The sequence below is a fragment of the Pristis pectinata genome, chromosome 7 (assembly GCF_009764475.1).
Source record: "Pristis pectinata isolate sPriPec2 chromosome 7, sPriPec2.1.pri, whole genome shotgun sequence".
Taxonomy (NCBI): domain Eukaryota; kingdom Metazoa; phylum Chordata; class Chondrichthyes; order Rhinopristiformes; family Pristidae; genus Pristis; species Pristis pectinata.
The window spans coordinates 84244780-84268428 of record NC_067411.1 but is presented as its reverse complement, the minus strand read 5'-3'; the positions used below and the strand labels follow the sequence as shown (position 1 = coordinate 84268428).

The following is a 23649-nucleotide window of genomic DNA, read 5'->3' as shown; positions in this document are numbered from 1 at the left end:
GATAGGTATGTAAGTAGTCAAGGTATCATGGAATATGGGGATAAGGCTGGAAATTGGGGCTAGATAGGAATAATTTAGTTTAGCTCATGGAGCAGACTCGATGGGCTGAATGGCCTACTGCTCCTTTGTCTTGTGATCTTGTGTACTGCTTATTCTGAAACCATATCCCCTGGCCCTTGGTTCCTTCCCCTTCAACTAGCCTATCAAGCCCTTTAAAAAAAATTTTAAGTTTCAGCGAGGTCTCTTCTCGTCCTTTTAAACCCTAGAGAACAGAATCCCAGTGTACTCGATCTCTCTGTTTACAACAAACCTGGAACTAATCTAGTGAATCTTTGGTACACCTACTCTGGTAGGTACATCCTTCCTTGGGTAAGGAGCCAAAACTATACAATTACTCCAGGTGCAGCCTGCATAATTGCAATAAGACTCACTCCTAAAATTGAATGTCTCTTAGTAAAGGCAAATGTACCATTTGCCCTCCTAAATTGCTCTCTGCACCTGTGTATTGGCCTTGTGAATCAGTGCACCCAGATTCCTTTGAATATTGACCTTGCCCAATCTCTCACCATTTATACTTTTCCATTAGATGCAGTAAAATGGGTGACTTTGCATTTTTTCACATTGTTTTCCATTTATGTTTTTTGCCCACTTAGCTTGTCCATGTCTTCTTGAAGTCTCTGCACCTTATTTCATACTCACAACTTGGCACATTTTGTGTGTTCTCTTCCTTGAAGACAGATGCAGCTTAATTTCACTGCCATTTCCTTATTCCCCATTAGAAATACTCCCGTCTCTATCTGTAGGGGGGGGTCACATTTGCCCATGCTAGTCTTTTCCTTTTGGCTCACCTATAAAGTCATGGTAATTTTTTAGGTTTTGTGACAGTCTACTCTCATAATCTACCTTGCCTTCATTTATTCATTTCTTGGTCCTCCTTTGCTGAGTTCTAAAATGCTCCCAATCCTCAGTACTATTGCAATTTCTGGCAACTTTATAAGCCTGTGCTGTTGGTTTAATCCTATCTTTAATTTCTCTAGTCAATCATGGATGTATCACTTTTCCCCTTGGGTTTTTGGGATGTGATGCTGTATCCACTATTCTTCTCTTAGTGACATAAATCACAGAAGAGACATGATGTGTCAATGGAAACTTGGTGAGCTAGTACAATGCTTGAGAATAATACATACTGCAGTTATCCTACAGCTGTGATGGATGGATATCAATACCGATGACTTGAGGACTGATGTAAGCAAATTGCTCTTTCCTGGGTGGTATCAGGCTACTCGAGTATTCTTGCAGTAGCTTCTGGCAAGTGGTGAATATAACCTTTGCAGATAGGGGAGAGACTTTGATTGGTCAGGAATTGAGCTACCAGTCACTGCTTCTGTGCTTGTAGCTACTGTGTTGAAATAATGATCTGACCAGATTTTGGGCAGTGATAGCTCCAGGTTGTAGACTGTAATATCTTAGGCAAGAAGGTAAATAACAATTTACTCTGAATTTTTTTTGTTAAATTGTTTACATATACTGGCAAATGTAAACCAGCGCATGAATGTTATCTTCCTGTGGACTGGTGGTAGAAAATGCAAGATTGGGGTACAAAACATTCCCTTAGAACTACTAATTCATATGGTGGGTTAACATTATTTCATGATTCTTCATGTTGTGATTGGAACTAAGACTGGAATTATCAGTAAACAGCTCCCTTCCTGATATGATGAAGACGTAATTTTCAACAAGCCGAAGGTGGTTGGACTGAAGATGCATCCCTGAGGAAGTCCTGTAGCAATGGCTTTAATTGCTGGCCTCCAGCGATTGTAATCACCTTGTTGCATGTTGGTATGATTTCAGCATATGGAAGGTTTTTCATTTCATTCTGCTTGGCCAATTTTATTAGAGCATCTTGCTATCATGTTCTGGCAAATGCTTCTATGATATTAGGGGTAACTACTCTCTTTGCTATTTGGTTCTCAAATTATTTCTTTTCAAAAAAAGTCAGTGAACTGATTTTGGGAAAATGAATGTTGTTTCATGTGGTAAAAAAATGAGGGTATAGTCTCGCTGTCTTTCTTAAAGTTCTTGATCCTACTTAATGCATTTATTTAAAACAAGAAGGTTAAAGGAGACATGGGAAAAACTGAATTCATTGGAGTTAATGATTCATTTTAACAGTTCCCTCAAAAGTGAACAGGGAAATAAATACTTGAATAGATAGCCATTCACGATTAGACAGTGGAGAAATCTGGTGGCTGATCATGTTGTAGGCCGTAAAGAGAAGTAAACAATGATCATTGTGATTATGGAGACAAGTATTCTGATGCAGGGTCTCAACCTGAAACATCACACATCATTTTTGCCTCCACGGATGCTACTTTGGCCCACTGAGTTCTTCCAACAGTTTATTTTATTGTATCATTGTAATTATCATTTATTATGTACAAATAAATTTAAAGTAAATGGTGTAGACTGCAATGTGTAATAAAGAGGTACACAGAATCAAAACCCATAACACTTAGGGAAACTGAAATTTCAAATAGAAGTAATAACCTCATCTGGATTTAATTTGTGGCTTTTTTTTTTGGTGAATTAACTAGGCACTAATTTGAAAATAATTTCCTTTCCACCTTGCAAGATCTATGGGTAAGTTTTCAGGTCCCCTATCCAGTGGGAGGATGATGGTTGTGTCATCTGGAGTGGCCTCCTATATCAGCTGGTAGAATCTTTTATGATGGAGCGCAAAGGACTTGAATTATGATTTCTGGATTGAATTGAGTGCCATGAATTTAGGTCAAAAGATTGTTCTATATATACACAACAAAAACAGAAAATGGTGTTAAATACTTGGAAAATCAGGCAGCTTTGGTGAAAAGACCGTTCTTCAGAACTGGTTGAGAAAATTCAGTTTTAAGTTGCAGAGGTGGGGGGGAGGGATGGATAGGCCAAAGGGAGTATTTGTCACAGGTTAAGGGCAGGGCTGCTGTTGGGATGAGTTGTAAATGGGGTAGTTGGGGGGGGGGGTGGAATGTGTGAAATGTTACAGATCAGGGTTTACTGATGGAGATGGTGGGGGGGGGGGTGGAGAGTGGAATAGCAAAAAATGATTTTAAAAAAACTGACAGACTTACTGTGAAAATGGCCAGGTTTGAAGCAGAGAGACAAACAGTTATTGGAAGCTGGAGAATTTGATGATGTCTGGAAGGTTGCAATATATCCATAGATGAAAAACGAGATGCTGTTCCTTAAGCAATGCATACAAAATGCTGGAGGAACTCAGCAGGTCAGGCAACATCTATGGAGGCAAATGAACAATTGACATTTTGGGCTAAGACCCTTCATCAGAACCTAAGCTTATGTTGGGCCTTGTTTTAACAATACAGGAGCGCACAGACATATAGATCAGAGTGGGATGGAGAATTAAAACATCAGTCTGCTGGACTGAATGCAGATGTTTTGCAAAGTAGTCACCACTCTGCATCTGCAGAGTTCCAGCATCTGCAATATCTTCTGTCACCACTCTGCATTTGATTTCTCTGGTGTAGAGAAGACCACATTGTGAACACCAAATGCAATTCCTTAGTTTGGTTGAAGTGCATATGAATTGCTGCTTCACCCAGAAAGATTGTTTGGGCCCCTGGATGGTGGAAGGGAAGAGATAAAAGGATGTTACTTGGGAAAGAGCCATAAGGAGGGGAGTGGTTGATGGGACAAGCACGTGGACTAGGGAATCATGAATAGAATAGTCCCTTTAAAATGCAGAAAGGAAAGAGGAGTCTGGTGGTGGAATCTTGTTGGAGCTGGTGAAAATCGTGAAGTGTAATCCATTGAATGCGGAAGCAACTGTTCTTGAATATGACGACCAGGAGTACTCATTCCAGGAGAAAGGCAGAGCAGAGGTGTGGAAAGTATTTGAGATGCAGTCAAGGGCTCTTCACCACGGAAAGGGTGAAGTTACAGTTTAGCAAGAAAGACATTTCAGAGGCATCTGTTTGTAAGGCCCCATCATCAGCAAGTATGATGGAGACAGGAACTGGGAGAATGGAATGGAGACCCTGCATGAGGCAAGGTAGGGAAAAGTATAGTCAAGATAAACTGGGAGGCTTTAGGCTTGTATTGTCATGTCTTCAGTCACTGTTACCACCTTTATTTTGCTGGCTAAATCAAGGCTGGGAGATCTATGAACCCACAGTTAAAATTGCAAAAACCATGTTAATAACATGGTAAATTTGTAGTTAACTCATTGTAGTTGACAACCCAAGGAGCCTGAACCTGCTCACAATTAAATGTGGAAGTTGGCAGGTTGATACGAGGTTTTCTGTCGTCATTTTTTTAACCCTTATCCACGCAAAAATTCAATCCTGTAGGCCAGAGATAATCCAGTTGTTGGTCGAGGACACGAGGGAATTTCAGCGCATGGTGCCTCAACTCCTATGTGATGCCAATGATATGGTAAAGGGAATGAGGATGCAAAGCAGTCTAGAGATGAACTAATGAATTCCAGAGGTTTGTAGGGCTGGAGGAAGTTGCAGGGGTGGGGTGTTGAGACTATGAAAATGTTTGAACATCAGGATGAAAAATTTTAGATTTGCCACATTGGTGGGCTAGAAGCACAAAAAATTCACTATTCATGGTGTTAGATGCAAGTACCCACATGTAGAATAGGGTATGAGAGGCAGTGCTTTGGAGGACCAGAAATTGATACAATATGAAAGGTGTGGAGGAGACAGAGGTGGTCAGTGTTTCTCAAATAGAAGTTGGGTGTCTTTTAAGTATATGAAAAGACAAATTTATTGCACCTTTGGGAAACCATTTTTAATTGACTTTGTACTTGGAGAATTCAGTGAAGGGGTAAGTGAAAGCCTAGTGCAGGTCTCCATAAATAAAGGCAAGTTACTTGATGTCTTGTCAGGCTTAAAGGTGAATAAATCCCCAGGACCAGATGGGATTTATCCCAGTCTGCTGGGGGAGGCAAGGGAAGAGATTGCTGGGGCTCTAGCTGAGATTTTGAAATCTTTGCTGGATACAAGTGAGGTACCAGATGACTGGAGGACAGCAAATGTGGTCCCCTTTTCAAGAAAAGCAGCAGGGAAAAGCATGGTCACTATAGACCTGTGAGTCTAACATCAAGGTAGGGAAGATGCTGGGAAAGAAAACTTCTGAGGGAGAGGATAAATAATCATTTGGAAAGGTGGAGACTAATCAGAGACAGCCAATGTGGCCTCCTTAAAGGCTGATCATGTCTGATCAATTTGATTGAATTCTTTGAAAAGGCAACAAAGTGCATCAATTAGGGCAGAGCAGTAAAACCTTTTGACAAGATCCCACGTGGGAGACTGGTTCAAAAGATTCGGGGCCATGGGGTCCAGGGCAACTTGACAAGCTGCATTCAAAATTGCCTTGGTAATAGGAGAGAGGGTGATGGTAGAAGGTTGCTTTTGCGATTGAATGCCTGTGTCTAATGGTGTCCTACAAGGATCAATGCTGGGACCCTTGTTGTTTGTAATATACCTGAATAACTTGGATGTGGGAGGCAAGATCAGTAGGTTCACGGATGACCTGAAGACTGGAGTTGTTCTTGATGGTGTGGAAGGTTATCATAGGCTGCAGAGGTATATTGATGTTCTGTTGCAATTAGCTGACAGATGGCAGATGGAGTATTATTTAAGGTGATGCATCTTGGGAGTAACAGTAGGCCAGGATATGCACCATGAATGGTGGGGTCTTGGAGTATTGAGGAACAGGAGGACCTCTGAGGACAAGGCCATATATCCTTGAAGGTGACAATGCGATCAGGAAGGCATATGGAATACTGGCCTTCATTAGTTGGGGCACTGGATACAGAAATGGGGAGGTCATACTCCAACTTAATAAAATATTGGTCAGACCTCAGCTGGAGTACTAAGTGCAGGTGTACAGTGCATGTGATGGTGCTGGAGAAGGGTGCAGAGTAGATTCACCAGCATGTTGCCTGGGATGGAGCAGTTCAATTACAAGGAGAGACTGGTCTTTTCTCCCTGGAGTGGAGGCGGTTAAGAGGGGGGCATGATTGAGGTAAATAAAATCATAAGGGGTAAACATCGGGTAGACTGCCAGAAATTTTTCCCCACATCTGCAGTAGAGGACATAAATTTAGGGTAAGGGGCAAGAGATTTGGAGAGGATATGAAGAGGACCTTCTTCATTCAGAGAGTGGTGAGTACCTAGAATGCACTGCCTGAGGGAGTGATTGAAGCTGGGACACTGACAGCATTTAAGAATTGTCTCGATGAACACTTGAATTGCTTAATCATGGAGGGCTGTAGGTCAATTGAGGGGCTATGGGATTAATATGGAAATGTGCCAACTGATTAGTGTGGACAAGTTGGGCCGAATGGCCTGTTTCCATGTTATAGCATTCTAAGAAACAAATATTTTAAGACTTTATTTGATTAAGCTGATTCAACTTCATCGTTTGATGTTGACAAGTTAGATTGGTTTTGAAGAGATGTGGAGGGATTTGTAATAGTTGATCAGTTTAAGTAACTGAAGCTGCTAAATGATGTATTTATTTGGTTGATGTGTTATTGAAATTGTTCAGAAACTAAATAAATGTACAGAAGTTGAATTCTCCATTTAGTGGAACATTACTAGTATTGGTATGTAATCTCCACTGTTGACTTTTTTTGGGATGGTATTCTGTCAGAATATTTCCATCTCATGCCAGAAATATGAATGAAATTTTTGTTGCTATCCTGGTGAATTCAGAACATTTTCACAGTTGTAGTTTTCTATGGAGTAGAAAGCTAAACTGGAAAATTTTAATGACAATTGATCAAGTGGAAATCATTTTCATTAATTAAGTTGGTGAATTTGACACTTTGATAATGAGTGAGCACTCAAAAAATGCAAATATGTGTATCAGCACTTAGCTGCAGGAAATTGGCATGTGAAAATGTTTGATCTGTCAAAGAACTGATTTTAAATATGCCTCAGATTTTAAATGTGTAAGCCTTGTTTGACAGTAAAAAAAAATTAAAGCTGATTGTCAGATTGTGTTCATTAACTGCTAGTTTAGACCAGTGACTAGCCTTAGGATTTCATTTTAGAAATACATTTGACCCATGTTTATACTGATACAGTTGATGATTTATAACCAAATAAATTTATAGCAATTTAGAGTTTCATTTCAGACGGTAACAACCCATACAGACTTGGAAAGGACATGCTTAAAAATATTGACCTTTATGTGACATAAAATCACATTGGTTGGAGTATTACTTTGTCTTCAACCCAAATGGGTATGCTGCTTGTTGGAGGAATTTGTGTGTTTAACCTGCACCCTGAATCTGGTTTTCACATGGGGCCCAGTCACCCTTTTAATTACATATCCGGACAGCACACAAAGAAAATCTCTCCTGGAGCAGTAGTTAGTCTATTCAAGCCTGTTAGAGTATACACTGGGGAGCACTTCAAGTGAGAGCTCAAAGATGCTCCACTGATCCAAAATCTTCCAGCAATTTATAGCGTTTGTGTTACAATAGTTGCATGTGAATTTCACAATTTCATCAGTAACCCACTTTTCTTTATAGTATTCAATCTTTGTTTTGTCTCTGCATGGGTTGCCTCTAACTGCTTGACTGATGGGACTTGGCTTCCCTTTGCCAGACAGCCATTTCCCTCATTCTCCCTCCAAGTGGGTGCAATAATTTAAGGTTTTGTCTTTCTGTTGTGACTCTGCTATCTTATGATCAGCTGTCCTCCACTTAGCCTAGCTTCCAATCTCCATTTGTTTATCTCTGCTCCAGTTAGCTATGCATTGTAATCTAAACACTTCCCTGATCTAATGACTGCTGTTTCTTCTAATGTGACCTTTAAGCCACCTCCACTGTTGGCCTATTTTCCCATTATCCCTTTCCAGTTTGTATGATACTTAAGTTGACCACATTACAAACTTTCCCAATATTTCTTAATTCCCAGAGATTCTTTCTTTTACTGCTGCACTGTAATTATGTTTAATCTGGTTCATATTAGGGAAGTGATGCAAAATATAAGTTAATTGCAAAAACATGATCTTTTTATCAACAGTAGCTGTTTCTATAGCACCCCAAGATAGTAAGGTGTCCCAAATCATAATCAGACAAAAATAAGCTGACATCCATTCAGAGGAGATACTAGCTGTGATGATCAAAAGCCTGGTTAAGGAACACCATTTTAAGTACTGTCTCAAAGGAGGAAAAAGGAAAGAGAGGTTGAAAAGATTTGGATGGAATGCCAGAGTCTGATGGCACAAAAGAAGTCAAGATACTCAAGAGCCCTGAACTGGAGAAGCTCAGAATACTAAGAGGGTTATAGGATTGAAAGAAAAAGGTATTGTCCCATGGAGAGACTAAAGGGGCTAGGGCTTTTCTCTTTGGCGAGAAGGAGGATGGGAGGAGACATGATAGAGGTATACAGAATATTAAGAGGAATAGATAGAGTAGACAGCCAGTGCCTCTTTCCCAGGGCACCAGTGCTCAATAGAAGCGGGCATGGCTTTAAGGTAATGGGTGGGAAGTTCAAGGGAGATATCTGAGGAAGACTTTTTACCCAGAGAGTGGTTGGGGCACAGAATGCGCTGCCTGGGGCGGTGGTGGAGGCAGGTACATTGGTCAAATTCAAGAGAGTGCTCGATAAGCATATGGAGGGAGTTAAAATGGAGGGATATGTGGGAGGAAGGGTTTAGATAGTTTTTAGGCAAGGTTTAGAGATCGGCACAACATTTGTGGGCCGAAGGGCCTGTATTGTGTTGTACTTTCTATGATTCTATGATTCATGTGCTGAGGTACAATGAAAACTTTTGCATGCCATTCGTACAGATCATTTCATTACAACAGTGCATTGATATAGTACGAGGGAAAACAATAACAATGTAGAATAAACTGTTATAGTTACAGAGAAAGTGCAGGCAGACAGTAAGGTGCGAGGCCATAACGAGGTAGATTGTGAGGTCAAGAGTCCCCTCAATAGTCTTGTAACAGTGGGATAAAAGCTGTCCTTGAGCCTGGTGGTGCATGCTTTAGGCTTTTGAATCTTCTGCCTGATGGGAGGGGGGGAGAAGAGAGCATGTCCGGGGTGGGAGGGATCTTTGATTATGATGGTTGCTTTACCGAGGCAGCAAGAAGTGTAGACAGATTTCATAGAGGGGAGGCTGGTTTCTGTGATGTGCTGAGCTCTGTCCACAACTCTGTAGTTTCTTGTGGTCACAGGCAGAGCAGTTGCCATACCGAGCTGTGATGCATCTGGATAGGATGCTTTCTGTAGTGCATCGATAAAAATTGGTGAGGGTCAAAGGGAACGTGCCAAATTTCTTCAGCCTCCTGAGGAAATAGAGGCACTGGTGCACTTTCTTGGCCATGGCATCTACGTGTTTGGACCAGGACAGACTATTGGTGATGTTCCCTCCTAGGAATTTGAAGCTTTCAACCCTCTTGACCTCAGCAATGTTGATGTAAATGGGAGCATGTGCACTGCCTTCCTTTCAGCAACCTAGGTTCAATTCCGGCCGCTGTCTGTAAGGGGTTTGTATGTTCTCCCCGTGTCTGCGTGGGTTTCCTCTGGGTGCTCTGGTTTCCTCCCACATTCCAAAGGTGTACGGGTTAGGAAGTTGTGGGCATGTTATGTTGGTGCTGGAAGTGAGGTAACACTTGCGGGCTGCCCCCCAGAACGCTCTACGCATTTCACTGTGTTTCAATGTACATGTGACTAATAGAGATATCTTATAATTACCAGCTCTTTTGTTTTGCTGATATTGAGAGAAAGGTTGTCATGACACCATGTCACTAGATGCTCTATTTCCTTGCTGTAGTCTGTCTCATCATTATTTGAGATATGGCCCACTACGGTAGTATCATCTGCAAACTTATAGATGGATTTAGAGCAGAATCTGGCCACGCAGTCGTGAGTGTATAGGGAATAGAGTAGGCGGCTGAGGGCGCAACCTTGTGGGGGCACCAGTGTTGAAGATAATCGTGGCAGAGGTTTTGCTGTCTATCCTTACTGATTGGGGTCCCTTGGTCAGGAAGTCAAAGATCCAGTTGCAAAGGGTGGTGTTCAGTCCCAGGTCTCGGAGTTCAGTGATGAGTTTGTTTGGACTTGTAATATTGAAGGCGAACTTGTAGTCAATAAACGATAGTCTAATGTAGGTGTCCAGATGTTTCAGAGATGAGCGTAGGGCCAGGTAGATGGTGTCTGCTGTGGACCTATTTTGGCAGTAGACGAATTACAGTGGGTCAAGGTTGTCTGGGAGGCTGGAGTTGATGTGTGCCAAGACCAGTCTCTCGAAGCACTTCATGATGGTGGATGTCAGAGCCACTGGGTGGTCATTAAGATACGTTACCTTATTTTTCTTAGGTACCAGGATGATAGTGGTCTTAAAGCAGGTAGAAGGTAGGGAGAAGTTAACAATGTTTGCGAATACCTTCACCAGCTGCTTTACGTAGGACCCTAGGATACAGCCGGGCAGGGACACTGTCCGGTCCAGATGCTTTGCCGTGGGTTCATTCTCTGGAAGACTGACTTGGCGTCTGCAATGGTGACTGTGGGTTCAGGTGCATTGGAGGCTCTCAGGGCAGGTGGTGACCTTCCAATCCCCTGCTGTTCAAAATGTGCATAGTTGGGTGTGTTGAGGGCACAGGCCCCTAAATCAGAGCTGTTGTTCATCCTCAAACATTTGTGGAATGGTTTCTAAATCCATTGCAAAGTAAACTGCAGCTACTATTTGAAAGGCAGCTGCCTGCCACAAAGATGTCTATTGACTTATCTGCTCTTTAACACTTAGCTGAATAACCAAGCCATTCGAATACAAAGTTTTATGCAATGATCTGGTATTGCAGTGCATGCAGGGGATTTCACCTGGATTGAGCACCCTGTAACAATTGCACTCGCCAGGCTGAATGGCTGCTTTGCTGCTAATCAAGTTAAATCACATGATTGGATGTTCGGAGAGTTATGGCCACAGTATGGCCGATAAGATGTCTGTAGTGGTGCAGGAGCTTCCTCATATCAATGCAAGAAGCCAGCACTATCACTGCAACCACCTGCAAGTAGTTGCAGCATGCACTCTGCAAATCTTGGCAATGGGAGAGGGTCTTTCAGTGGAGGCTGAGGAGAAATGAGCCAGCTGAATGAGCTCTACGTGCAATTTGGCAATCAAGAACCATGTGGTATGGTGAAGTGTGGCAATGCAGGAATAACCAAGATGTGTGATTGTTGCAAGAAGCAGAACCAGCTACACCTCTGGGCCTGCAGCTAGCAAATAGGCATCCACAGTTCGGGATCTTACCATGGCCAAGTCATGAGCTTTACATTGTGACTTTCAATGGAAATATTCATGAGTTTAGTGGACATACGTGAGAAGCTGACTATTCATCCATTATTTTTTAAGCTATTGCATTGTATCTTGTATATAGTAAAAACTTGTGCTCACTCCAAACATTTTAAAACTTAAAACAGAATTAGGAAAATCTCAACAGGAACGTTGATGTTTCAGTTGTCAGATTCTCTGGAACATTTCAGTATGTATCTTGCTCTGCTTGTGTCTTCTGTGTTCCAATAAAAAGAATATTTTACTCTTCCATAACTTTGGGATTACCATAAGTATTTGGAAATCCCGATGGCTTGGCACCCGACTTGCCAGGTGATGTTTGCTGCATCCTCTTCCAACCCACTTGGCCTTATCCCCGTGCACTCTGTAAAGTTACTGGGTTCACTAGAAAATTTGTTATAATACAGTGCAACAACTTAAAAAAAAAGGGAATTAAAAGTAAGTTAGGATATTGATAGAATAACAGCCAACAGTCCAGAAAATCGACTTGTCTGGCACCATCAAAGCATGCTGGTTTATAGGGTTTTTACTGGATATATCTATTTCTTTAAATGATCAAAAGGGTTGAAAACTAACTGATATCATTCCTCTAATCATCAAAATGCTAATTTTTGGCATTAATTGCTTTCAGCTCTGCTGTTTGATATCCTTCTGTAAATTAAATGTCTTTTGTAGAATTCATTTTTTGGTTGGACAGAAACTGATTTTAGACAGATTACAAACATGCAAAATTTGCATAACTTTAAAGAAAATCTGAAGCCCGCCTAATTTTCCGTAGAATGAGAAAATTATAATGTATGTGCAATATGTGGAATGCCAAGTATACCTTGGCAAAGGATTATAGCAAACAGAATTGGCATTGAACAGAATGAAGAGCAGTAATCTGCCAGAAATTGGAGTGAAACACTGAAGCCTGCTAGACCAGCATAACAGTGGCAGGAAGATAATGTATATATTAGCCTACTAGAATTACAAAAAAAAATCAAATTGATCAAACATTTTTTCTCTCTCCTATAAAGGGTTCAGACAGCCTATTCTGCATGGATTGTGTTCCATGGGGTTTGCTGCACGGCATGTCTTAAAGCAGTATGCAAATAACGATGTGACAAAATTCAAAGCGATCAAGGTATAAGGTGTCATATTTTATATTTGACATGACATTTGTATTGTGTTATTCACTGAACACTGGATTAATTTAGCTCTTGGTGCAAGCGTGTGTTACACAAAGAAACTGTGGGGTTAGAACATAATTCATTTCATTTGATTGATCGTCATCAAGTCATACAGCATGGAAAACTCCCTTCAGTCCACCACGCTCATGCTGGCTATCAATTGTCCTGCCAGTCTTCTGCTGAACCATAGTGTTTCAAGTGCTCGTTTAGATACTTAAATATTTTCAGAGTACCTGCTCCACCACCCACTCAGGCACTGCATTCCAAATTTCATCCACCCTTTGGGTGAAAAGCTTTGCCTGAAATCCCTTCTGAACCTCTTTTTAAACCACCACCACCACCACCACCAAACCCTGAACCTATGCTCTCTGATATCACACTTCTCTACATTGGGGGGAAGGGGGGGACGTCTCTACCTATCCTATCTATGCTTCTCATAAATATTCTATCAGGTCCCCCTTCAGCCTCCTCCATTCCAAAGAAAACAAACACAATCTATCCGATCTCTCTCCATTCTAGCACCCCAATAAGGCAACATCCTGATAAACCTACTCTGTACTCTCCAGTGCAAAGCCCTTCCTATAGTGTGGTGACCAAAAATCCACACAATATTCCTTCTGTGGCTCAACTAATGTAAAGTTGAACCATGATTCCTTGTTCTGATGTTCTGGCTAATGAAGGCACAAGTGTTGTATGCTGCCTAAACCACTTTTGCTACCTGTGCTGCTTCCTTAAGGGATTTATGAATGCGAACACCAAGATATCTCTGTTCCTTAGTACTTCGTGGAATTGTACTAATCACTGTGTATACCCTGGCTTTATTAGTTCTCATAAAGTGCCACATCTCACACTTATTAGGAATAAACCTTCTGCCATTGCTTTGCCCAAGTTACCAACTCATTAATATTATTCTGAAACTGAGGACTACCCTCTTCACTATCAACTGCACCACCAACTTTAAGATTAAGTTTACAATGTCACTTGCAAACTTATTATTCTTACCTCTTGGACATCAGATTTGGAGTGTGAATATAACAAAAAGCAAAGGTTCCAGCACTGATCCGTGTCATGTGCCACTGGTCACAGATTTCCAATCACAAAAACCACCCTCAACTGTTATCCTTTGCCTCCTGTCATCAAACCAGTTTGGATCCAGTTTGCCAATTTTGTATGCAATTTGCAAATCCTGGTCAGTGTGGTAGGATCTAAATATGTTGTCTATCTGGGAACAATTTTGCTGCCTGCCTCAATAGTTAAAGTTGGGTTTACATTTCCTACTTCAGTGGTTCGTAATTCAAAATTGGAAGAAAAATATGGTGAATTTGTTATTAATTACAAAAACCATAATGCATTTGAATAAAACATGCATCATTATGTACAAAATGACAGGAAAAGCTGCTTGTCCTTGCATTTACATCTGATGCATACTGATATGTGCATCATCAGTAATTTAGTACTACATCTTTATAAATATTTTAATGCTTTCTGGGAATATGTTTAATCATGATGCAGGGAACTTGATGCTTGTTCGGGGCCTGTGCATTAAACCAAAAGCCCTCTTTGGTTGTGGCTGTATATAGGTTATAAGATAATGGTAATGATAGAATGGCTACAGTTAGAAATAATCTTTTAAACAGGTTCGTTTTGCGAAGCCAGTCATTCCTGGGCAAACGTTAGAAACAGAAATGTGGAAAGAAGGAAACCGCATCCATCTTCAGACAAAGGTCAGGACTTCATCTGTATTACCGAAATATTACAATGAATGCATTTTAAAAACAATACAAGTAGTAAACAGGCTTCAACCATGGCCCTGATTATTTGCTTTACTGGATTGGAATCTGATGTTTCAGTCAGGGGTTGATGTTTTCAGAAACTCCTCTACGTTAAACTCGTTGAAAATGTGGGACACCAACAGTAGTGGAAGTTGGAATTATAGGTAACCTTTTCTCTGCCTTTGTGATACCCTGAAAATAAAGTTAGAACTCTTCAGTTTTATTGGAGATAACAATTCGAAGTATACTTAGTTATGTCAACAGATGAGCTTAATGATTTAACTTCAATGTGTGTGTGTGTGTGTGTGTGTGTGTGTGTGTGTGTGTATATATATATATATATATATATATATATACACACACACATACACATATAGAAGGAATAACATTTTCTTGTTATATTTTTTTAATCCACAATGTCCTGGTTGAAGGATTGAGTGTGTGCCGGAATGTTACATGTGGCATATGCTTACCCATAATTACAAAATACCAGAGGTAATACTGCAGGTTAAAACATTTGTTAAAGTGTAAAGCAAACACAAGGGCTATTTCCAGAAGGAGAGAATTATAAAGCATAAGCTGTGAAAAACTTGCATTTTATCTTGGTTTGATGAGTTTTGTACACAGTTCTGGTTACAATATTATAAACAGGATAAGGAGGAATTGGGTATGGTGCAGAAAGCTCTGCAATGAGAATACTAAAACTGCAAGATCATATCCATCAGGAAATAATATACAGGCAGATGTTTTTGTGAAAATATATGCCTGAGGTGTGACCTAATAGTCACCTTCAAAGTTTTAAAAGGATTTGATACAATTAACAGAGAGCACGTTTTCACATAGAGGGATAAGCAAAACCAAAAATGAAAATTATGAATATAAGATGATATCACCAAGAAATCAAGCACCAAATTCTGATGAAATGTGGAATATTATTACAGGAATGGTTAAGGTGAATAATGCATATAAGTGAAATTTAGATAAGTATGTAAGGATAAAGGGAATAAATTGCTGTGCAAATTAAGAGCAGAAATGAGCCACATTCCCTCAAGTCTCCTCTGCCACATAAAAAGTCCATGGCTGATTTGATTGTCTTTCCGCTCCATGTTCCAAACCTACCCCCATTAACCTTCAACCTTTTGCTTATGCAGCATGTCTGCTTTAAAAATATTAAAAATAGGCATATATGAACCATATCAGTCCAAACTTTCCTGATAAGACACCCCATCCATTTCGGGTCTTGGCCTATTAGATCTCTGAACTGCTTCCAATGCAATAACATCCTACCTTGAATATGGGGACCACTTTGATGTAGTACTCCAGATGTGTTCTCAACAGTGCCCCATGTGACTGCATACTAGTCTTCTAGGAATTGTGCACTAAGACATTTGGATCCCTCTGCATCTTAAAGCTTTGTAATCTCTCACTATTAAGGTAGATGCATTTATTATTTTCCCTGTCAAAATGGGCAATTTTCCATTGTTACACTCCATTTGCCAAATCTACGGCCACTTATTTAAATATCTATAATGCTGCTTTACCCTATCTTTTATGCTGCATATTGTATGTAAAATGGAAGTCAGGGACCAACTATACATCATTTTCTGCCACTTGGTGCAGAATCCAGGGATTACTATTTGCTGTAAACGTTTTTAACAGAAAATAAATGTGTAAATTCTTGAATCTGTTTTATTAAAAAACAAATAATTGAGCATGTATTTTGTATCTTTTAAAACTTGAAGAGACTTAAGTTGGATAGTACTGGAAAATAGGCACTAGAGTACCTGTGTTCACTTTACCCTTTTGAAGGAAGCGCATGTATTCCCACCTCGTTATTATGATTTCAGTGTCCAGACTGGGCTAACCACTTGCACATGACATGAGAATCACTTTAGTCAGTGGCTGAATCAATTAAAGCCAGCTAGCACTGAAACCATGCCTATATCTCAATGGAGGTTTGGATGCAAGCAAATGTTTGGGTCCAAAATGAGCATGGGAACATGATGGCTTAATCACAGGTTTAGCATTCAGATATCTGGACTATTAATCTGGAGCCACAAGTTCAAAACCCACCACAACAACATGGAAATTTAAATTAAAGTAATAAAATTAACCTGAAACATTTTTGTTTAAAAAGTCTAGTTTCTCCAGTGATTAAACACAGTTTCTTGCACTACAACTCAATTGACAAAAAAAGTCTGAAACTCATTCAGAACCCTTTTAAACAGAATGCTCTTTTCAATGTGTGGTTAAATAAGGCATTAAGCTAAATCACTGTGGCCTAGTTTTGCAGAACCTTGTTAAATCAACTGCTTACTCTGCATACTTCAGGCTTGCCATGCACATTTTTTTCTTAAAAAAAATGTATTCATTCACAGGTTCTGGACATGGTTTGGGAATGCCAGCATTTATTTTCCATCTCTGATTTCCCTCAGGCCATTTCAGAGAGCACTATCACCCTTTCCGGTTTATCAAGTAGTGCAAGTCTCAATAAAAATATCAAATCAGCACCCATGACGCTGAAACCAAAATAACCCAAATAAAATTAAATCATTTTGCTTTATGCTGTTGAGTTTGTATTAATGGCCCAGTTATCTTTTTTCGCAAACCTGCTTCAAATATTTACCCACCTTTTTCATGGTATGTATTGATGAAAAATAAAGGCAAATTTCAGAAAGTTTCTTCATCCATCTTGACTTCATGCATTTTGGGGGATCACTGCACTCCCTCATTAACATTATGATGGATGATACTCTTTCATTATGTTTACTTTTAAGAGTTAATATAGTTGCTTCAAATTATAGGATAAAAATATTTTATTAGTTAATTATCATCTTATGGGGTTATGGTATTGGGTTTGATCTTGCAAATGCTAGTGGTTTTGAACAAAATCATTGGGGTTCAGCAGTTTAAGTGCGAGTAGATCTTGGGTCCAAGGCAGAAATCGGAAACTGGTTAACAGGTGAGTAATGCTAAACTTGTTAGTTCCACTATACTGTATATGGATTTCAGGAAGGGAAACTAGTTGTGCTGGGATTCCTCAACAGCTGATGAATTGCTCCACTGAGCATGGAAAGAATTCAAGACAACGGGGATTTGAATCAGAACTGTAAGACTGCAAATTGTGAAAATTGTGCCTCTTTGTTTTGAAAAAGTTTGCCTTGGTCGTATGTTCTTCTGTATTTATAGATGACATTTAATTAACAAGTTTTTTTAAAATATTTTCTCCAGTTTTATTAGTTTCAGATATCCCAGTTTTTGACTGCTAGCAAGGTTGGAAGTTTGTCAAGGCTTTCTGAAGCATTTTTGGGTGGGGCTTTCTTACTGTTGTTCAAATTATATTGCTAGAAGTCAGGATTTTTTTTGGGTCAATGATATTGGATCTCTTCAGTGGATCAGGTTAAATGCAACGGTTGGAGATGATATGACTGGAGTAACAAGATCGGAGCCCATTGTCTTGTTAAAGATTACATATCATCATATACCTATCCATTCAAATTGTACTGCTTAACATTGTTTTATGATTTTTTTTTAATGCCAATATTTCCCTTTTAAGTTTAAGTCTTTAATATTGTCTTTTCCTCTTTTTTCCTTAAGGTAAAAGAAAACAATGAAGTTGTGCTTACAGGAGCATATGTCGATCTGGAGGACACTGTATACAAGCCCAGAGATAATGGTACTGACATGGTAAGCTGCATTACTCAAAAGGGGGGGAAAAAAAAACACCCTGCTTTCAAATGCTGTAGATATTATACCGTATCTAGTGCTATAAGGGATGTGTGAGTGATAGCAGATTACTCATACTTCTTAAAAAAAAATCACATTTGAAGAATTGCTTTACTATGTTTAAAATTGATTCTTAACACAGTGAGTGAATCATTTCAGAAATGGATTGAAGTGAAGAATACTTTGTTCATGATTCTTGAATATATTTTCTAAAGACAACAATCAATTGAGTTAGTAAGCAATAGCAAAAATCACTAATAACACTGCAGTATTTTGAGGAGTTCTATATTGAACATACTATAAAATAGTTGTCCACTTTTAACCCTGCTGCTTTTTCCTCAGACAATTAGATTGCAGGTTTGTACTGACAGTGTTAGGTCCCAAATCAATATAATAGAATATAGATTCATACAGCATGGAAATAGGCCCTTCAACCCACTACGTTCATGCTAACCTTCCAGTGTCTATCTCTACTAAACCAACTTTTCAGCACTTAATCTTTTATGCCATGTTGTTTCAAGTGCTTATCTAAATACTTAAATTTTGAAACAATCCCTCCCTAAGCACCCCTTCATGCAGTGCATTCCTGATTTCAACCATCCTCTGTGTGGGAAAAATTCTTACTCAAATCCCCTCTAAATATCTGCCCTGGTTTCTAATGCTAGTTCTTGCCCCTTCCCATAAACCATGGGTGGTACAAGGACGTGATCGTTTTCAATGATATTTAAACAGATCCTTACCTGCTCTTGGGTAAAATAGCCAAAGTTTTGAAAGAAACTTAGTCATAGATGCAGTATGGAAGCAGGCTCTATGACCCACCAAGTCAGTGCCAACCATCAGGCACCTGTTCTTATAATAATCCTACCCTAGCCCATTCTCCCCATATTCCCATCAAGGCCCTAGACTCGACCTACATGCTGGGGCAATTTACAGCAGTCAACTAACCTACCAACCTGCGTGTGTTTTTTGAGATGTGGGAGGAAACAGGAGCATCCTGAAGAAACCTTGAGGTCACAGGAAGAAGGTGCAAACTCCTACGCAGACAGCACCATAGGTCAGGATTGGTGTCAGGTCGCTGGAGCTATGAGGGAGTAGCTATACTAGTTGTACCGTCCCAAACTTTTTTGAGGTTTTTGTTTGTTTCATCGGTAATTCCAAAGTACTTGTAAAACATTCTGAAATAATTTGGAACTTTTGATATTGTACATTGGTATTGGTTTATTATTGTCACTTGTACCAAGGTACTGTGAAAAGCTTGTCTTACAAACCGATCGTACAGGTCAATTCATTACACAGTGCAGTTACATCTTCCTTCAGAGAGATTTTCCTGGGTCTCTCCTGTGATAATAGGAGAAATACAGGAAGGCGCAAAAGGTTGCGTGGCTGACAACACCAGTTGAGGTGTGCAGATATCTCTGCCCTCCAAATGTACTTAAGGGTCAGGGCATAGAAAATAAGTTATGCTTCTTGATGGAGGTTGTCATTCTTGCAACAAGATATGTGACCAACAATTCCAACATTCTCTATATTAGTCAAACTCACTGCAGTCCTGATCAATTTTGCCTGTAGTTCTTTCCACAGATCCTACAGTGGAACATATTACCTATTCCACCATCTAGTAACTATCCAGCCGATTGGTGAACTAAACTAACATAACCCTTCTAAAATGTTTGGAATTCAAAAATTTATCAAGCTGCAATTTTAAAATTAATTGGTCAGGAATCAATCGCCATTCTCAGAAGAGACTTCCAAACTTGCACTATTCTTATTGCCTGTGTAGGTGTTTTCTGAAATGTTAGCTAGTCCTGCAGTCTCTAGTTGTCAGAAGTGGTTTTCTAGCTATTCTGTAGGTTTCACTTAATATCCAGAATAAAATCACGCTCCTAGCTTCTAAGTTCCAAGTATCATAACCTTAGTTTGTACAGTATTGCAATTCAACCCATAAAGTCTAGGTGAAATTCAGGTAAGTGAAGACTGTGCCCTCCAATGCCAAAATATACCTTCCTAAGGTAAGGTGCCTGGAACAGCTCCAAGTGTAGTCAATTCATGTCTTTATAATCTTGCACCCTAACTTCTATCCACTTGAATATCTTCTGGGCTTTTAAATTATTGCCTGTACCTCCCCATGATATTTTACACATGGCCAAGAGACTCATTTTTAACTCAGCTGATACTTTCTTGTTGCCATGGGCTATCACTAACTTTAATCAGTTCATGCCTGAATTAAGTAAATAACCGATGCTTTGCCTCCTGGAGGCCAAACTTCATCTGTTTAAAAATTCTCATATAGGCCGGTAAGTGGAATCTAGCACGTAGATCTGAAGTGGGCAAAGACTGATTATGTTTAAGGATTATGTTTAAACTAAAAGGTTCTGAAGTTATTGTTAAATCCTGTTACAATATTCAGGTTCAAATGGGCATGGTATGTACAGTATGCAGACCATCCATAGCATGAGGAGAAGAGATCCAACCAATGCCAGTTGGACAAACTTGTGTACTGTAGGGAATGTGGAGTGGAATGGATTGGAGCAGAATATTTCACAAACCTTACATAAAGCTAGAATGTATGAAAAGTACACAGAAAATGCTGGAAGTAGCAGGTCAGGCAGCAACTGTGGAGAAAGAAGCAGGGTTAATTTTTAGCTTTTTTTTGACAACTTTTTATCTGGAGTAAATGAATGGAGTTGAAAGAGAAATTGGTCATTAGTTGTGGTAATGCCAACTTGGTATTGGTTGATGAGTAGCAAAGTTTGTGCCACAAAAGTGCCAGGTAATGACCATCTCTAATGAGGGAATATTGATTTTCAGAAGCATTACCATAGTTGAGTCCCCCAATCATTAACATATTGAGGGTCACCATTGATCAGAAACTTAACTGGACCAACCAAATAAGTATTGGGTAATTCGGACAGTCTGTTTCCTGCAACAAGTGACTCACTAGCTGACTCAAAAGCCTTCTCCTGGCATCTACAAATCAGAAGTGTGATGGAAAACTCCTCCTCCTCTTGCCTAAAACCACTCAAACAATTAAGTTGATTGTTCGGCCTTCTACCACCCTAAATATTCACTCCCTACCAGTGCAATGTGTAACTGCAAAATACATTGCAGCAGCACCTCCAAAGCTCACAACCTCTCACAACAAGAAACACAAGGGCAGTAGGTGATTGGGAATACTACCACCTCTAGGTTTCCCTTCAAACGGCAGAACATCCTGAGTTGAAAACATTTTGCTGTTACTTCGTGAATAAATAAAAGTTTGCCCTTTAGCACACAAGTTTTGTATAGTTACTTCACTAGATTTGTATATCATTTCATAGCACACCTACCATTGATCCAAGATTAGTTGACGAGTTTTATTATGGTGGAAGAATGTGGAATGTACTGCATATAAGATTACAGATTACGGTGGTATGTAGTACCACTATTGTTACTTTCTCCCAGTACTTCATTTAAAGTTGAGAAATCTTATTAATTAGCTGTTAGCGTGACAGAAATGCACAATGCTATATTTAATTTCTTGCTGTGAAGACCAGACTTTATCTTCAAGGGCAGTATAATGGCCATTCTATCATCACTAACTTGGGCAAATAAGTCTATAATAGAGTAGTGATGTTACTTGTCCATGATTGTTGCCTTCACACCTGACATAGGGCTGTAAGGTATTAGTCAGCATTAGCACTGTGAAGCATTGAAGTTCCTTCCAGTCAAGAGTTTATTCTCATCTTTGTTTGCATCAATGTTCCTTCCAAGTTCACAATAAAGATTACTGATTGTTAGTTGAAGAAGATAAAGAATGTGATCTTGTCAGTGATTGGAGAGGAGTCTGGTTAATATGTGATCTGAATGTGGCAGGTTAAAATTCATACAATTAAAGATGATTCACACAGAATATGTGCACCAGAGATGATCTGATGTAGGTTACTGACTTTTTAAAGCATGGACTGCTTGAGATGGAAAATTTCACCAATAAAGTTATTGATTAATACACATTCTTTCCAATTTTCTGAGCTGTGATGAATTATACTTGTGACGTTTCTATGACCTACAGTAACTTGCAAAGCTTTCAGGATATTCAGCAGAAATTCTAACATTGCCTAACCCTCCTGTAGAAGAACTTCAGTTAGACAAACTGAGGAAACAAAACTTGGCAAAAAATTATTTAAAAAAAAACTGCACAGTTGATTGCCACTGGCAAGCATGCTGGACACTGACACAAGGAATCCAGCAGTAGGGTACCAATTTTCAGCAGTTTCCCAGCATTTCCAATGGGAATCTGCCACTTGTATCTCCATTAGCTTCGAACTTCAGTGACTCCATTCATTTCATTGGAGTGGTGAAGCCTCAAGGGAGAGAAGCAAGTATCTGGTAACTTGCATTGTTTTAAGGATCTCATTTTAAAGTGTTTTAATTTGTTGTTACTAGTTTGGAAATAATTTTGAAATGGAATAACTTGTTTAATCTTTGATAGTTTTTGGCAAGTTTTTTGCTCAGTTTGCCTAATTGAAGTGCTTCTGCAGGAGGGTTAGGTGGTGATAGAATTTCTGCTGAATATCCTGAAACCCTTGCTGTCAAGAATCTGACTGGCAGTTTTGACAACCATGCTGAGCAGGAAACAATTTAACCTTTCTAGTTTAATTCAGCCCAGTGCTCTAAGGTTAACAGTAGTGAATCAGAAATCGGGCAGCATCAATGGAGGGAGAAACAGAGTTTTAATCTCCAAGTTATGACAGTGTTTCTGTTCCCAAATATTCAGCATTTCTAATGAATATAAGTGTTTTGAAACTTGTCATGTTTAAGCAGTACAATTACATATTGCACTGACATTTCTATTATAGCTATTCCATCAGTAGTGTTCATTTATTATAAGCAGTTAATCCTCATGAATTTGCTAATGTACTCTAATTTGTATGATTTTCTTTAAGCAGAGAGAAGAGCTGCAAAGTGATGTTGTGTTTACAGAAATAAGTCGCCGCATTAAAGATGTTGGCAGAGAAATGGTAAAAAAAGTGAATGCAATCTTCCAATGGGATATCACTAAAGAGGGGAGGACAGCAGCACAGTGGAGTAAGTTGTACAATTTCACAAAATTATATGTATTTTCATTGTGACAAAGGTTCTCTACTTTTGACCTTCCTGAACAAAGGGATTGCAGCATTTGTGGCAAGGGAAGTTTAGGAAAAAACAAGGATGGACTAAATGGGTGGTCTCAGCTTGAAAAATCCAAATGCAATTGTGAGGTGTATCAAATGTTCACTGGGTTTCCTCCGGGGATGGTGGTTTTGTTGTAGGAGGAAAGTTTGAGTAAACTAGCCTATTCTGTCGTAAATTCAGAAGAATGAGGGTTGATCTCATTCCTTAGAGAATTGCTAGAGTTGATGCCATCATGATGTTTCCCTCAGATATTCAGAACTGGATCACAATCTCAAAATGAAGGACAGAAAGGAAAAGAAACTTCTTCACACCAATGATAGTGAATCTTTGGAATTCCTTAACCTAGAGGGCCAGAGAGACTCTGTTTAGTATATTAAAGATATAGATTCATAGATTTTTAGGTATTATGGAAATCAGGAAATGTATTGCAAGTTCAGGAAAGAGGTGCAGATGTCATAGATCAGCTTTGATCTTTTGAAGAGCAGAGAAGG

General features: G+C 39.5%; 1 protein-coding gene across 6 annotated transcripts in view; it reads left to right on the top strand.

Annotated features, from left to right (window-relative positions):
• The window catches only part of hsd17b4 (hydroxysteroid (17-beta) dehydrogenase 4), an 86962-nt gene that overhangs the window by 51638 nt on the left and 11675 nt on the right, over positions 1 to 23649 (top strand). For 4 of the 6 annotated variants that reach the window (XM_052020413.1, XM_052020409.1, XM_052020412.1 and 1 more), the window contains exons 19-22: positions 12357 to 12463; positions 14147 to 14233; positions 17879 to 17968; positions 22930 to 23071. In XM_052020413.1, coding sequence (XP_051876373.1) covers positions 12357 to 12463; positions 14147 to 14233; positions 17879 to 17968; positions 22930 to 23071 — 426 coding nt within the window. The remainder of the gene's footprint in view (positions 1 to 12356; positions 12464 to 14146; positions 14234 to 17878; positions 17969 to 22929; positions 23072 to 23649) is intronic. The other 2 variants (XM_052020414.1, XM_052020410.1) reach the window with 1 other exon arrangement.